The sequence below is a fragment of the Erpetoichthys calabaricus genome, chromosome 18 (assembly GCF_900747795.2).
Source record: "Erpetoichthys calabaricus chromosome 18, fErpCal1.3, whole genome shotgun sequence".
Lineage (NCBI taxonomy): Eukaryota > Metazoa > Chordata > Cladistia > Polypteriformes > Polypteridae > Erpetoichthys > Erpetoichthys calabaricus.
In genome coordinates this window covers 78,436,212-78,451,310 of record NC_041411.2, presented here as the reverse complement: position 1 = coordinate 78,451,310, position 15,099 = coordinate 78,436,212, and the positions used below count along the sequence as shown (strand labels likewise).

Genomic DNA, 15,099 nt, shown 5'->3' with positions numbered 1-15,099 from the left:
CTGAGAATCTTCACCTCTCATCTGGCATGCATGTTGTATTGTCTTTATTCAGCAGCTAACTATGTGAATGTGAGCTGTGATGTATTCTTGGCACTTGCATTGTTAATTAGGCTTTTTTCTCTTTATAAATAACAGTCCTCAGGTACTTTGTTTTGCTTTTTTTATGCTTGGCTTTTTGTAACCTCAGCTAAGAACATTAACCAGGTAGATGTTTGCTTATTTAACTATTTTTTTGTCTAAAATGGAACACTTTTTTCATGAGGCCTTGGATTAGTTCTAATAAATTCAAGTGAAAGTAGAAACTGTTTTTTATAGTTAAACCAGATACGAATGAATATACTGTGTTTGTGTTTCCTGGACTAAGCAGTCTTAGCTTTTTGAATCCAGGATGATTGAAAAATGGTAAGGTTAGGGGTTAATGTCTCTTAATATATCTAATTCATCTGGTTCTGGTGCTGTTAGTTACCATTCCTGTATTGTGTCAAATGAAATACCTAATTATGTGATCTGTATTTTAATGTTCTCACTATGCACCTTTGATTATATGATGGTAATTTGTTAGTTTTTTTTTTGGATTCTTTTTGAGTGGCTACCAATTCAAAGTTTTCTTTGTTGTATTTTTCTTAGCCACTATATTTTCAATTGTATTTTTTATAATCCTACACTCTCTAGTTCAGTGACCTTAAGTCCTTTTATTTATGTTAGAGAGATTTCAATAGTTGATTTGTGGATACTGTGTTTCTGCCTTGAGAAACACGTGGCAGAGTCACAATGTTCTTTGTGGACTTGACAATAAGAAAAACAAAGTTTATGCATGATTTGTGACCCTGACTTCCTCAAAATGTAGTCACCTGCAGTATGTGGAGCAGCATGACACCTCTTGGGGTATGCATCCATGTGCACCACTGACTTGTCTAAAACAGTTTAAAGTAGTACTTTATTCAGCTCACTTTTTACTCCTTTATTTACAGATTACTTTATTATAATCCATAATTTGTCAAGCCACTCTTCTGCATTATATATTTTCATAATTAGATATGTTTTCACACAGCAAGAGTTTTCAATGTATAAAATTTTTGCAATATGAAGTTGCCAAATTATTCATGTTATTATTTTTTGTTAACAGCTGTAAGGCAAATAAAAGAACAAGTAGACTCCACCCATAACAATAAGAATGCTGGTTTCGAAGGTAACGTAAATCTTTTTTTTTTTTTTCTTGGGAAATGTGTTTACCAGGAACACACACACACACAGCTTAAAAATGCCACCTTGAATCTTAATCATGTCATGTCCCTATCAATTCCTGCTAATGTGCTCTTTGAATGATTTTTTTTTTTTTTTTTTTTTGAATTAATGTGGATTTTCTGTGGGTCAATCAGCCTCCATTCCATTCTGAAGGCACACATTTGTATAACTGGATACTCTAAATTTGCCCAGTATGAGTGAGTGAGGATTTATTTTCTTGATGGACTGGTGTTATGTGGTGGGCTGGCTTCTATCCAGTGCCCAACACTATTGGAGTAAGCTTTGCCATTTGTAGCAAAATGGGTTTAGAAAACAGATGCATGTTTTTTTTATTTTAATCCTAGATGCATTCTGCTTATGATTTAATTACATTAAAAAAGAGCGAACTATTTATTATCTCAAACATTTTATTTTTTCACTTTTTTCTGTACATGAACTAATGTTTTTCAGTTGTAGGTACTCTAAGCAATTTAATATTGCTTTTTCTGATATTGCAGTAACAGTCATTTGTGTTTTTGCAGATCTATACTATTTAAATGTATTATGTAAAATTCAATGTGTTTTTTTATCTTACTATATTGTATTTGGAGATTTTAAACAAAGTATTATGGGTAGTTTTTTGAGAATTTCACTAGTCCTAAATGATAACTTTCCACTCTTGATTAGTGTTAATGAACATTAAAATGAAAGGTTAGATATTTTTATTTTATAATTAGTATTTGGTAAAATTTACCATTGTTCCACAACATGAACAATTTTGCATTGATCGGCAATCTTTAAAACTGTTCTAAAAACAATGGTAGACCAAATACGTTGATGTCAGATTAGTAAGCATATACAACATAATCTTTCTCTACAAAGCCTTTATGAATGTATTACTTTTAATCCTCCTTGCTGGTTACCTGGAACTTTCCTTTTGTAACACTTGGAAACTGCTCTCGTCTCACATGTTAAGAACCGCTTACCTACAGCACATCGACAATGCTTTGACTTAAACATTTCTATTTGATCAGTTCCGTCTTAAACTATGCTCTGTGTGCAACTCTCAAAAATCTACCTAGATTCTACATGCATAATATGCCACCGGACATTGGTGTCCCTTAGAAACATGCTTTGGATTCACACTTGTCTCAGATTCTTGTAGACATCAAATTTAAATATACCTTTGAAATTCTTTTTACCACCCATCTCCTTATCACAGTTTTTGTAGCTATCTTTATGACAGAGTTATTATTGACAATGGATGTTCTAATGTAGTTATATTTCATAAACTGCTGGTTAATTTTGCCAAATTGGAAGAACTCTGTGCCAACCTTGTGCTTCACAATGACTTTGGGATGTACTATACTGCAGGCATTTGGAAAAATAATGACTTTGGATTAACCCAGATATTCTAAAATGTATTGCATCCTTTGCTAAAAAATCTTTTCAAGTCTTGCACCTTTCACTTCTTTACTTCCTAATTTGTCATTTGCTAAACCTGGGTAATGTTAAATTATGTAAAATTTGTGGGACAATTTAATATTGTTCTGCTTTTTAAAAAGCTCAAACAGATCATTAAAAAAGGCTGCTACAGTATTTAATGAATTCTGATTTTTTTTTTTTTTTTTTTTTGCATTTGGGTCTCTGCATTTTACGTTTTTTTTTTTTTTCCCACACCACTTTATTGGCAGGTGTTATTGATGCTCGGCTAGACAGCAATCAAAATACAGATGAAAATTTTCTACGGACCCCTGATAAGTTAAAAGGTAGCTTTTCTTTTTCATGATAGCAGATGGGAAAACTATTATAAAAGTGATAAAAGAGATAGTTTTTAAGTTTTATTCAGTTGCATTATATTATGCGTTACATGTTCTTCCCTAGTTTCTGTTTAAAGAATTTTACATCTCAAATAAATTGATTCTCCAATATTCAGTTTTCAGTTTCTGTTACTAGTAAAGTGGTCTTTTGTATCTAAAACAAATCCTATCTTGACTGATGTCTATATTTTTTGACTATCGTCAAGCATAACTGTGATAATTTAAGTTTAGCATGTTTTTAGTGCTTAGTCACACTGACATCTGATTTCTGATCTGTATGATAAAAGAGGTACCGTATTTTTCGCACCATAAGACGCACTTTTTTTCCCCAAAAGAAGGTTGGAAATGTCTGTGCGTCTTATGGAGCGAATATTGTGTCACAGACCATTATGTGTATTACCTGACAGAAGTCGACATCCAGGGGTAGAGGGCGACAAAACTCACTGTTACATTACAGGCATTCCCTCTGTGCTTGGAGGAATGTTAGACTCATTGACTCGGCATCTAATCCTTGCGTGTGCGTGAGTTGCGAAATGTAAACAAATGTAATCAAAGGTAAGATGGCATTGACATCTCACGAGGGAGCGAAGCAAGTGCAGAAAACGACAGACGATGTTTTGCGCATTATCACTGAGTCAGAATCGATTTTGTTGAGAGTGATCGGGAGATCGAACAAGAGAGTGAGGAACTGATATCAGCTGAACGGGACACCAGCCGATGACGCCCCAGCTGAGCATATTCGTTCAGCCTATGCACCTATGGCAAGGTTCGTGTGGGAGGAATACCCAGACATTGATCACTGGGAGCCAAACTGGCTACCGGACTTCACAAGACAGTATGACTCGACAGATTACCAGCCGCTGGACTACTTCAGGCTGTTCTTTCCTGAAGCTGCCTTTCAGCTACTGTCAGACGAGACAAACAGGTATGCAGAGCAATTTTTTGAATCGAGGGCTATGCTTGCATCGCATTCTCGTTTTTCAAACTGGAAACCCACAACAAAACACGAGATGAAGGGCTTTGTGGTATTACAAATATAGATGGGACTAGACTGGCGATTATAACTTCAAGGGAGCATTGGTCCAAACGTGCTTTGTCCCCTGGTGGCTTTGGAGAGGTTATGCCGCATGATGATAGGTACGTGCTGCTGCAAAGTGATTGTGAGCAACTGAGCTTCATAAATTCTGACACTAGTGATGAGGAGTTCTTGGGGTTTCCATAAAACTAGAAGAGTGCTTGAACCTTAAAGTCTCTCCTTATTTGTTAATGACAGTGATGATGTTTCTTAATACCGCTGTTTAATTTACATGGTTGAAATATTATTCTGCTATATTTTATTAAACATATTAGTACACCATTTGGTTCAGAATATTTTTTTTCTTGTTTTCCTCGTCTAAACCTAGGTGCGTCTAATGGTCAGGTGCGTCTTATGGTGCAAAAAATACGGTAACTCTGTTTGTGACTTAATATTTCTCCATTAAAGTGTTTGAAAAGTGATATTAGTTTCTTTCAACAGCAAAGCTTATAGATGATGAGCATCTGCTGAGAGTAATGGAAGAAACCAAGCTCTTAAAAGGTTTGTTTACCCTTTCAAATTTTAGTTTTAGTATTCAATATATATGAATAAAATATGAATACAATAAAAAGAAATTTGTACTTGATCTAAGATGTAGTTTTCTTTTACAGAGCTACAGTTCTTCTCATCCTCTTTCTTTAGTAAAATATGTGATTGGATTTTTTATGGATATCTGTTTTATTTAATCTGTCACATGTACATTTGCTTCAGATATTTCTGTTACATTATAGGGAATTGAATCTGGCTTCTATGAAGATTTGCCTTTCACTTACATAAGTGACTGATGTACAATTATGTAAAATTCTCTTGAGTATGTCATTAAAGTTTTTAGGTTATCTAATTTTGTCTCAACACCATTGCAAGATATTTTAAAATATTCCACTTGTTATGAGAACCCAATTGTGTGAACAAAGTTCAGATTCAAGTTTTATAATCTGAAAACAGAAATCATAGACACAGTCTCCATCTTGCAGGCATTTATGAAAATTCATAAGGAGGGAGTGCCATATAGGTTCTGCTGAAACTGTGGCCAGTTATTTTTCCTATTTTTTTTCCCCAATTTATGTGATTTCTTCCTGCACATTGGAAAGTGTCTCAGGATATATACTCTGAATAGCAATTCTTGCTCAAAGCTATTGATAATATGGTTTATCAGACATGAAGACTGATAGACAGTTTTCCGAGAAGCCGAGAAAGTCCTTAATTTATTCTTTAATGGAAAGCATGTTCATTTGTTTCCAGACTTCTGTTCTTTACTGGGCCATGCTAGTGAAACTGTAAACTCTATCATGAAAAGAGACCCAGATGCAAGATTTTACCCATTTTTCTTTTTGCAGTACAGTGTGTCACAAGCCTTGTCGTGACTCAGGAAATGTGATACTTAATGACCTGAATTAGGCAATAATCTAAGCCTTTGGCACTTCCCCTCAGTGATGTCTGATGTTGTAACCCTTTCAACATTCTTCCAATCTTATTCCACTGTCTGTATATTTTTAAATACCATTTTTGAACTGCATGTTACCAACCTAACCTGTTACCTTTCATCCCTCTGATGTACTACTTTTGGAAGTGGATTAGACCGTTCCTCCTGTTCCAGCTCTATAAATATTTCAGCTGTTCAGTTTCAGAGCTTTGGAAGAACTTATCCATTCTTCTTTTCCCCTGCAGTTGGCTTTTGCACTGCCATATGTAGCAAAGCTGCTATGTTCCACTGTACCTTGTTAGCCTTAAGCTATCACTACTTTATTTATGTGTTTAATGCGTTTTTCAAGTCTGAAACGAATTTTGATCTGGAAACGCAGAGATTGGAGGTAAAAAAATAAAAAAAAAATAAAAATACAGTGCTGCACTCCACACCATATTGATATCCTTTTATCACCTTCACCAGTATGTTTAAGAAAATCTATACTATCTGTGTTACTTTATGTGAGGAACCAGGTTCTCAAAGTCCAGCACTTTATTTTTATTAAATAGTGTTCATTACATTTATGTATATTTGCTTAGCAGACGCTTTGTCTAAAGCAACTTAGAGAGGAGGTTGGCATAATCGAATAAACATAAGTCTTGTGAACGGTTTAGGAAGAAGTGTTAGAGAACCAGGTTACAAAATCGATCATTTCCTTGAAAAGCTTGAAACAAAATACAAGCTGGTGACACTTCCTTAGTTACAAGAACCTATCAATGCCATTAAAAGCTAGACATTCATGGATCAAATGCTTCTTAAACACATTGAGGGAATCTGAATTTCAAATGGAGGAGGGCAGCTTGTTCCAATAGCCTGAAGCCACACATGAAGAAAAGTTTGGATTGAGATTTGATGCTATGCAGAAGAGGTATCAGGACCTGAGTTGGTGAGGAGGAGCACAGAACCTCACAAGTGTCTCCATATGCAGTACATGAGGAGGTGCTGACCCATTTGACTACTCTCTAGGAGAGTATCAAGGTATTGAACTTAATATATGCCACTACACGGAGCTAGTGTAGGTTGTTAAAGCTCATTTAATTATAGGTGAAATTGTCAAATAGACCACATGTGATGTGGAAATCTCAGAAGTATGACGTACTATTAATAAAAAGATAATATATAGATACATAACTAGAAAAAATCTATTTATCTCTTACAGAAAATTTGGCAAGGTAAAAAACTGGGCTTTTTCATTACATAATGAAAACTTTTACATGCTCCGTGCATGAAGTTTTAGGCAGGTCAAAGACCTCGTCATCATTTTACAGAGCTTTCTCTGTTTTCCTTATTAAGACAAAGAACATTTTTGTTTATTTTATTTAAAAATAATCATTTCACCATTTAAATAACTTAAGTATTTCAAGCTATACACGATTCTTGATTGTTTTTATTTATTTTTTTTTGTTTCAATAAATGATTGTAGTGATGGATGAAAATAATTTATAATTACTGTAGCAATTTGGGTGGGTAATCTAAGCAGTGAGTAAAAAAAGTATAGTAATATCTGTATTTTTTTCAAGGTTAGATTGTATTTGAGTTAAATCTGTTTCTAAAAATACTTTGGTGGCAAGCAGTTTACATGGAAATGAAAAAAAAAAAGTTATTTTACTGAACAAAGCACTGGACTGATTTAGCCTGCAGCTGTGCTCCTCATTGGATGCTGCTATCGGATGTGTGACCATATGTGGTGAATAGGAGTGTGACCTCGTAGCCAGGCAAAACAATTAGTGAGGGAAGGAGGATTGCTGTTTGGGTGTGCTCATTAGCAGAGACTACAGCTGTGCTCTGCTCGCATGCTCACTTTTAAAAAGTAGATTTCAGTCACTAACATCTTTGAAAGATTTTTAAGCTTGGAAATCAAAACTCCAGTTAAAAGTATTTTTGCCTTCATATCTGGTGCCTTTCGTTTTTTTTTCCTCTCTAGAAAATCAAGTTGAAGCAAAGGAATCAGATATGTCTGATACACTTAGCCCCAGCAAGGAGAAAAGCAGTGATGACACTACAGGTAAGCATTTGTGTTTTGATTTTGTTTTGTATGAAATAGTTCATTGAAATCTTGGTGACAGTATACATGTCTTTAGAGCACTTTTCCTCATACTCTCTGTTCTCTAATCTTAACTGTCAGATTTGTGCTTTAATTGTGGCTAGTGTTAATTCATCTTTGATTTGTTTTTATACATTTCCTTTTAAATTAAGTTCTTAACAGTTATGCTTGAATGAGACTAGTTCTTTTTTGAATAATCTAAAACTTTTTAATGCTTTATTAGGACCCTGGCAGTGTGCTGTTATTTTCCAGACATTTCTTTCTCTCTCTCTTTCTCGCTCTGTCTAGATGGTCAAATGGATGAACATGAGCTGACCGAGCCACCAATTAAAGTTTCTCTGTTAAAAGGTAATTTAAATCATTTGTGGATCTTGACTGATTATAATTGTTTATTCAAACAATAGATTGTAACATAGCCAACCATACTTGTGGTTTAGCCATACATCAGCTACATAACATGAAACTTATTTCATGTGTTACATAATTACAGTTTTTGTTTTACTGACTAAACTGTACTAACTTAAATTAAAATGAGCTAAATCTCTATCTTTAGTCCTGAGTTATACTGGCACAGTTTTCAGATTTGTTCTGGGGGAGGGTCAAGTTCTTGTATCATGACTAAATATGGTAGGTAACTGTGAGTGTTGATAAAAACATTTGGATTCTGGCATGGCTACGCTAGCTGGCTGAGATGCTTTTTTGAAGATTAATCTGTGCTCTAGAATCCTCCATTCTCAAATTACATCAAAAAAGACTGTTAATTCCTTCTTGCTGATGTGTTCAACTTTAGTCCAGGTTAAAACTTTTTTTATTTATTTTTTGTAGTTTAACAAAATAATTGATAAAAAGTCAAATATTTTTGCCATTGGTATTCGTTAATTTCAGAGACATTGTTAATTAATTTGTAAAAAATTCATTCAGTGGGAAGGTAATGCTTTGTAATGTAGAATAATAAAAAATTGCTACTTTATGTGGAATTAAGTTCTTAGTAGAAGAATGATTATGGCATTGTCAATAGTTATTTGAGATTTTTTAAATAAAGATAAAGCCACAATATGTTTTATCATTAAGTCACCATCCCACCTAGTAGCACTCTCTGTTCCATTTTTTTTTACCAGTATGTTAATTGTATGAGTTACTGAGTATATTATTTTTAAAATTATTCCAAAATTGCTTCTATAGAAAACATTCTTTTGGATCCAAGTGTAGATTTTAATGTTTAATTTTTCTTTGGCAACACAAAATGCATATTAAATGGGTTACTGTGGCATGCATTTCGCATTGAGTTTTAATTAATATAGAAAGAACTGTTTGAATATAACTTTCATTAAAAGAAATACTTCAAAATACTTTTTTTTTTAAATTCAATACTTCAAAAGCTGCGATGTACTGGCACCCTGTCCAGGGTTTGTTCCTGCCTTATTCCCTTTGCTAGCTGGGATAAGCTCCAGCATCCCATGCATCCCTGATCTGGATTCAAGCGTGTTAGAAAATGACATCACTTTTAAAGACACGAGTTACTGTGCATGCAAATGAGCAAATTGGCAGTATACAACAGTCATCACGAGGATGTGGTGGATGTGTTTATCATAGTTCATGTTTTTTTAGTGCTTACAAAAATTCTATTAATCTGAATAGACTAGTAAAAAAAGTACACACATTAATAAAGATCATTAATTGATTACATTTATACAGCACTTTGTTTACTTTGCTCAAAGCGGAGCTACTTCATCCAGCATCAATGTTCATCTAAATCCTCACATTAACTATTAGATGGTGAAGAGGTGAGAGAGACAGTCAACCAATAAAGGATGCGGGATAATTAGGGGTCAGAATGACCAGGCCATGGTGGACAGTTTAGTCAGGACATTGGGAAATACCCTACTGTTTACAAAGGATGCCCAGGAATTTCTTATGACCACAGAGAACCAGGACCACAGTTTTACATCTTATCCAAAGGATGGCACCATTTTTTTTTTTCATAGCAAGGTGCTGCCATCACTGTACTGGTGTATTGGGATCCACATACAATACAGACTGCAGGATAAGTGCCCCCTGCTGGCCATTGAGATCCACACACAAACTACAGGGTAAGTGCCTCCCTCTGGCTTCACCAACACCCCTTCCAGCAGCAACCCAAACCTTTTCCTATGTGGTCTCTTATCCAAAGTGCTGGCCAGGCCCAAACATACTTAGCTTCAGGTGGATGACCTTTGCAGGTGGTATAGAAAATATAGAAAATAATTCTTGTTTTAATTGTTAAATTTTTGTGTAAATGTAGGTCATATATATGTACATAAATGTTAGATACTAGGAAAAAAACTGTCATTTATGTAATCAATTAAACATTTAATATAGGCATACTGCCTTGCGCCCTGTGTTGGCTGGGATTGGCTCCAGCAGACCCCCGTGACCCTGTAATTAGGATATAGCGGGTTGGATAATGGATGGATGAATATAGGCATACTGTTTAAAATAACTGGACATAATTCATTTGAAAGATGTTTTAGGAAACTGATTTAAAATTACAGTGAATTCTGAAAAATTATACATGTTGAAAGCTTCAAGAGTTTTAGTTATGTACTTGTCATCACATTCTTGTGTATGCATTTCAGATTATTATACTTAATATGTTTTATAGAGTAGAATGGGTTGTTTAGCTGTATCATTTTTACTGCTTCAAGTCTCTAATGATGATTTTGAAACAGCTTAGAGTGTGTCACTGGACAATTTTCTTATGTGGTGCTCCACCGTTACTCACTTTATATTTTACACTACCCATGCTGTATATCCTTATATTTACACTGTGGTGCTTTTATTATGAAGTATGAAGTTTATGTGCTGTTAGCAGAAACCTACCACTTTATTTTTGGTATTTGTATACTTGTCCAGGTCTAGCTGTTCTCTCAGTATTCCTACAATATTAGTGCTGCTCTTCCATTCATTTATTTGCAACATTGTGTGGAGTTCATATGTTGCAGATGGGAAGTCATTATGAAAAATAAGGATAATTTGAAGCAGAATCAAAATTTCAGAAGCTATGGTAGCTAAAAAAGTGCATCTGTTTTAAGGGCTTAGGTCAGTAAAACAAATATCCACAATTGTAACATTTGAATTTTTTGCAACTTCGGAATTATGATTTGGCTTTAGGCACTTTGTAGTTCCTCTGAATGTCAGTAGATGGTGTTACATAAACACATTCCATTGAATTTATTCATGAAAAGATAATAACCAAGTTCCCTATCACACTTCTAATCAACTGAATGGTATGTCACATCAGTATGCTTGAAAATATGCAAGCAGCTGTCCCAATTGTGAATTTATGTGTGTGCTACGAAAGGTAAAATGTTGAAAGGAAAATGTCATTTCCTGCTGTTGTACGTAAAAAAAAAAAAAAAAAAAATGTTATGCTCGCTGTCACACACACCTGTCTTTAAACTTCAGAGAGAAAGATCATTAACATTTCTAGAAGTCTGGAATACTGAAGAACAATGTTTATTGCATTTTGCCCTGAACAACAAGTGGCAGCAAAGATGTGTATGGCTAGTAGGCTGGACACACATTCTCTTCTTTTAAAGTGGTCTGTCATAAGAACATTTGTCATGGTGATGTGGGTGGGTACTAATATAAAAAGCACCAAAACTAAACACGCAAAGGACGAAGGCAAAATAAACCATGCATATACTTGAGAGATGGCAAAGCAGGCAAAGACCAAGTGGATCTTTGTAAAAACAAAAAAAAAATTATAGAATGTAGATACAACTTAAGAGGCACTTACAGTTAATAGAGGTGACAGTGAGTCTCCGTTCAGATAATATCCTGAAGAGCTTTCATCAAATATTCAAACTACAGGAAGCATGTTTTCAAAATGGGAAATATCAGTTCCCTAACTTACAGGTTCAGCAAAATAGACGATGATTATGGAATTTCCAGTTAGAGGTTTTACATTGACAAGTTAGAGAATGCTGGAAGTACATTGTGTTGAAGGAACAAAAAAAAAATGCAATGAAAGTAAGGGGAAGCTACATCAGCATCTGCGTGGATGTGAGCAGTGGGCCGGAAAATCAGGCTTTAAGTAGATGGGGTGCTCTGCAATTGAATTGGTTTGCTAAACTGGGTTTTCCAAAATATTGATGATGTAAAAGCATTACTTCAGAACACACACACATACGCACACACATAGAGAGAGAGAGAGAGATGAATAGATACATGTTTTGCCACTCATGAACTTTAACATTAGTCTTAAATACCAAATGAACACAATGTACATTCTATATAGCCTGAAAATTGCTCCAAACCTCTGCTTAAATCAATCCCAAATGGCTTACTTTATACCAAACAAGAGTTAGGTCATGTCTTTTTGACTTTTTGGTGACCCTTAGTTAGCAAGCATATTTATCAGCTTTATTGCTTACAGAGAATTGTCTCATCAGTAACAGCCTATCTTTTAAACTCCATTACCAAAAACAGGACCTAAGTCACATCACCTTTGCATAACACTGTTGACTACTTAGTCTTTGGAAATATTTTATGGGTATGATATACTTAATAAGTACTTATAAATGCAATATGTAATATAAATTGTAAATATTCATATTTGGTTAAAAGTTAAAGAAAATAATGTAGTATGAAACTGTTTAACATACATGAAACCCAGTTCACTACTTATTGTTAAACAAAATATATTTTGCTTGTGATAGGATTTAAAGTTAATAGAGCAGAATATAAACCCTGAATAGATATATTTCCACATAAATACAATACAAATAGAGCATATTTTCTTCCACATTATATATGTAGGTATGTTAGAGTATATGTAAAATATCACCAACATGTTGAGAATCATTAATATCACCTGCTGTTAGAATTTAAACATTATTTTGTGTAGTTTTTTTGTGTATAAACATTTCTTAGGGCATAATATACAGTGCATGTTGAATCATTTCACGACACTGTGTCCCATCTCCTGTACTCTTTGCATAACTGATCAATGTACAATTGTTATGAGGCAACCATTTACTTAAAGGTGCATTCACATATTTTGGAACAGATGGGAAATTAAATTTCCAAATGGGAAATTTCATGGCTGTCCTTAGAAGTAGTAGTTGTCTGTGCAACAATATGGGGGGAAAAAAATGCTGCCGATATTATTGAGTTGTAAAGTATTGTTGACTTTCAACTCGTTCAGTAATACAAAACAAAATAACCAGGTCAACCAGTAATGGCATTATTATATTTTCATTGTAATACATGCTGAATGTGTTTAGTTTGTTTTTTATACTCTTGAAAACAAACATTAGAGCTTAATTCCTTTTTGTGCAGCCGAGTAAATCACCTGGGCACAACAGAGTGAAGGAGGGCCATCAGAAGTGGCATCTCAGAAAATTGCTGTAGCACAAGAATAAAGCATTTGCCTTTTTTATAAACATGTTGTCACCATATATTTAATTGCATTCATTGAGCAAAGACCTACCACCATAAGAGTCACATTTAAAGAGACTGAAGTCAATTATCATTTGTGCAATGCTTGTGTAATATGAGAAACCAAAGGATGAAATTTGAAAATCACTGAACATTACCACCCCCTTCTTTCCTTAAGTGTACAGTAATGCCCGAGGATCTTCTTTCTTTCTTGTTATAGCTCTGTTTAAATTGGTTGTGCTCTTTAACAGTTTTTATTTATTTATTTTGTTAACACCTTTATGCCTTACTATTATGCATCACACTCTGGCTGACAGGTACAATACTGTAGTTCACCCACTGTATGGTTCCCAAATTAACTATTGTAGATCATTCAAATGTACATTTCTTGTTTTGTAATATTTTTACTGAAATTATTCAGTTTTCTTTATATCTTAAGGTATGTATTATCAAATTATCTTTAGTATACAGTATATATGCACAGTATGTGTGTATATATTTAATATATTCCTTTCCCAATTTGTGAACCAAATTAGTTGTACTCTGTTTGTACTAACTTAGAGCAAATCTACTTCACGTTACCTTAATAAAAGCTATAAACATCTATGCAAAGAAAAATTCATACATAGAAGTGTAATACAAGCAAAACAACCTGTATATGTTGTGGTTGTTTAAATACACATTTGCGGTAAAGGGACTCATTACCATCAACCCATTTTTTTTTTTTTTTAAAGCTTTTGTCCTGTTGATGCTTTTATTTTGCTGAGCACATCCAAGCTAACAATGGTGGCACTGTGGAGATTCAATTTGCTTCTCTCCTGACTGCAATCATATGATTCAGACTTGTAGAGTTTAAACATTTTTAGTATCCATCATTTTAATTCTTTTTAATATGGATTTTGAAGCCTGGTCAAAATTAAAGTGTGAAGGACCATAGTATATTTGATTATTGGTAACGTTGTACTTTTCTGATTCATGGTCATATTTAACATTTATTGTACACACATTTTTAATGGAGTGATGCTCTGCCAAATACCACTTGTGGAATTTCATGTTTCCTATCAGTGTCTGCATTAATCAGTGTCTAACCTTTTGAAAAATACAGCGAATTCACGCTGTCTTATTTTGTAATGTCTTCAGCTACACTTTATTATGTACAGTTGCTGTTTGCCTCAGTGTTCTCCATTGCAGACGAGTCTTGTCAGGACATATTTTTTGTTTTGAACAGTAGCACTCAGATTAAAACAACACATGCATTGTTTCATTTAGAAGGCCTTTCATTCAAGTTTCTTTAGCTTCCTTTTATTTTTTTGGAAATTGGTCACTTTTGGTCTCCTCCAACAACACATCTGACTCATTTCCTGAAAGCAGCTTTTGTAATTTTATTGCTAGCTTTCTTTTTTCCTGTTATGGTGACTTTCTTAACAGAACTGCCATTTGCATTTTTGTTCATTCCAGTTTTTATGACTAAGTACACACTTGGTATTTCATGTACAGCCAGCACTGTAATCCTGTGCTTTTGTATTAAATATCATGTAATTTTCTCTTTTATTGATTTTTTTTAATTTATTTATTACGATTTCAATTAGGTGTGGGTATACTTATTGCCCCCCAACTTGGAGCCTGTACATTGGGGTTTACCCCGGTGGACGAGAGGGTAGCCTCCCTTCGCCTTCGGGTGGGGGGACGGGTCCTAACTGTTGTTTGTGCGTATGCACCGAACAGCAGTTCGGAGTACCCACCCTTTTTGGAGTCCCTGGAGGGGGTGCTAGAGGGCATACCTTCTGGGGACTCCCTCGTTCTGCTGGGAGACTTCAATGCTCACGTGGGCAATGACAGTGAGACCTGGAAGGGCGTGATTGGGAGGAATGGCCCCCCTGATCTGAACCCAAGCGGTGTTTTGTTATTGGACTTCTGTGCTTGTCACGGATTGTCCATAACGAACACCATGTTCAAGCATAGGGGTGTTCATATGTGCACTTGGCACCAGGACACCCTAGGCCTCAGTTCGATGATCTACTTTGTGGTCGTGTCGTCGGACTTGCGGCCA

At 34.8% G+C, this 15,099-nt stretch overlaps 1 protein-coding gene across 8 annotated transcripts in view; it reads left to right on the top strand.

The window, feature by feature from the left end:
• slmapa (sarcolemma associated protein a) overlaps nucleotides 1-15,099 on the top strand; it is a 141,928-nt gene that overhangs the window by 99,934 nt on the left and 26,895 nt on the right. For all 8 annotated transcript variants that reach the window (XM_051921003.1, XM_028824776.2, XM_051921004.1 and 5 more), the window contains 5 exons: nucleotides 1,127-1,189; nucleotides 2,919-2,993; nucleotides 4,561-4,620; nucleotides 7,509-7,589; nucleotides 7,917-7,976. In XM_051921003.1, coding sequence (XP_051776963.1) covers nucleotides 1,127-1,189; nucleotides 2,919-2,993; nucleotides 4,561-4,620; nucleotides 7,509-7,589; nucleotides 7,917-7,976 — 339 coding nt within the window. The remainder of the gene's footprint in view (nucleotides 1-1,126; nucleotides 1,190-2,918; nucleotides 2,994-4,560; nucleotides 4,621-7,508; nucleotides 7,590-7,916; nucleotides 7,977-15,099) is intronic.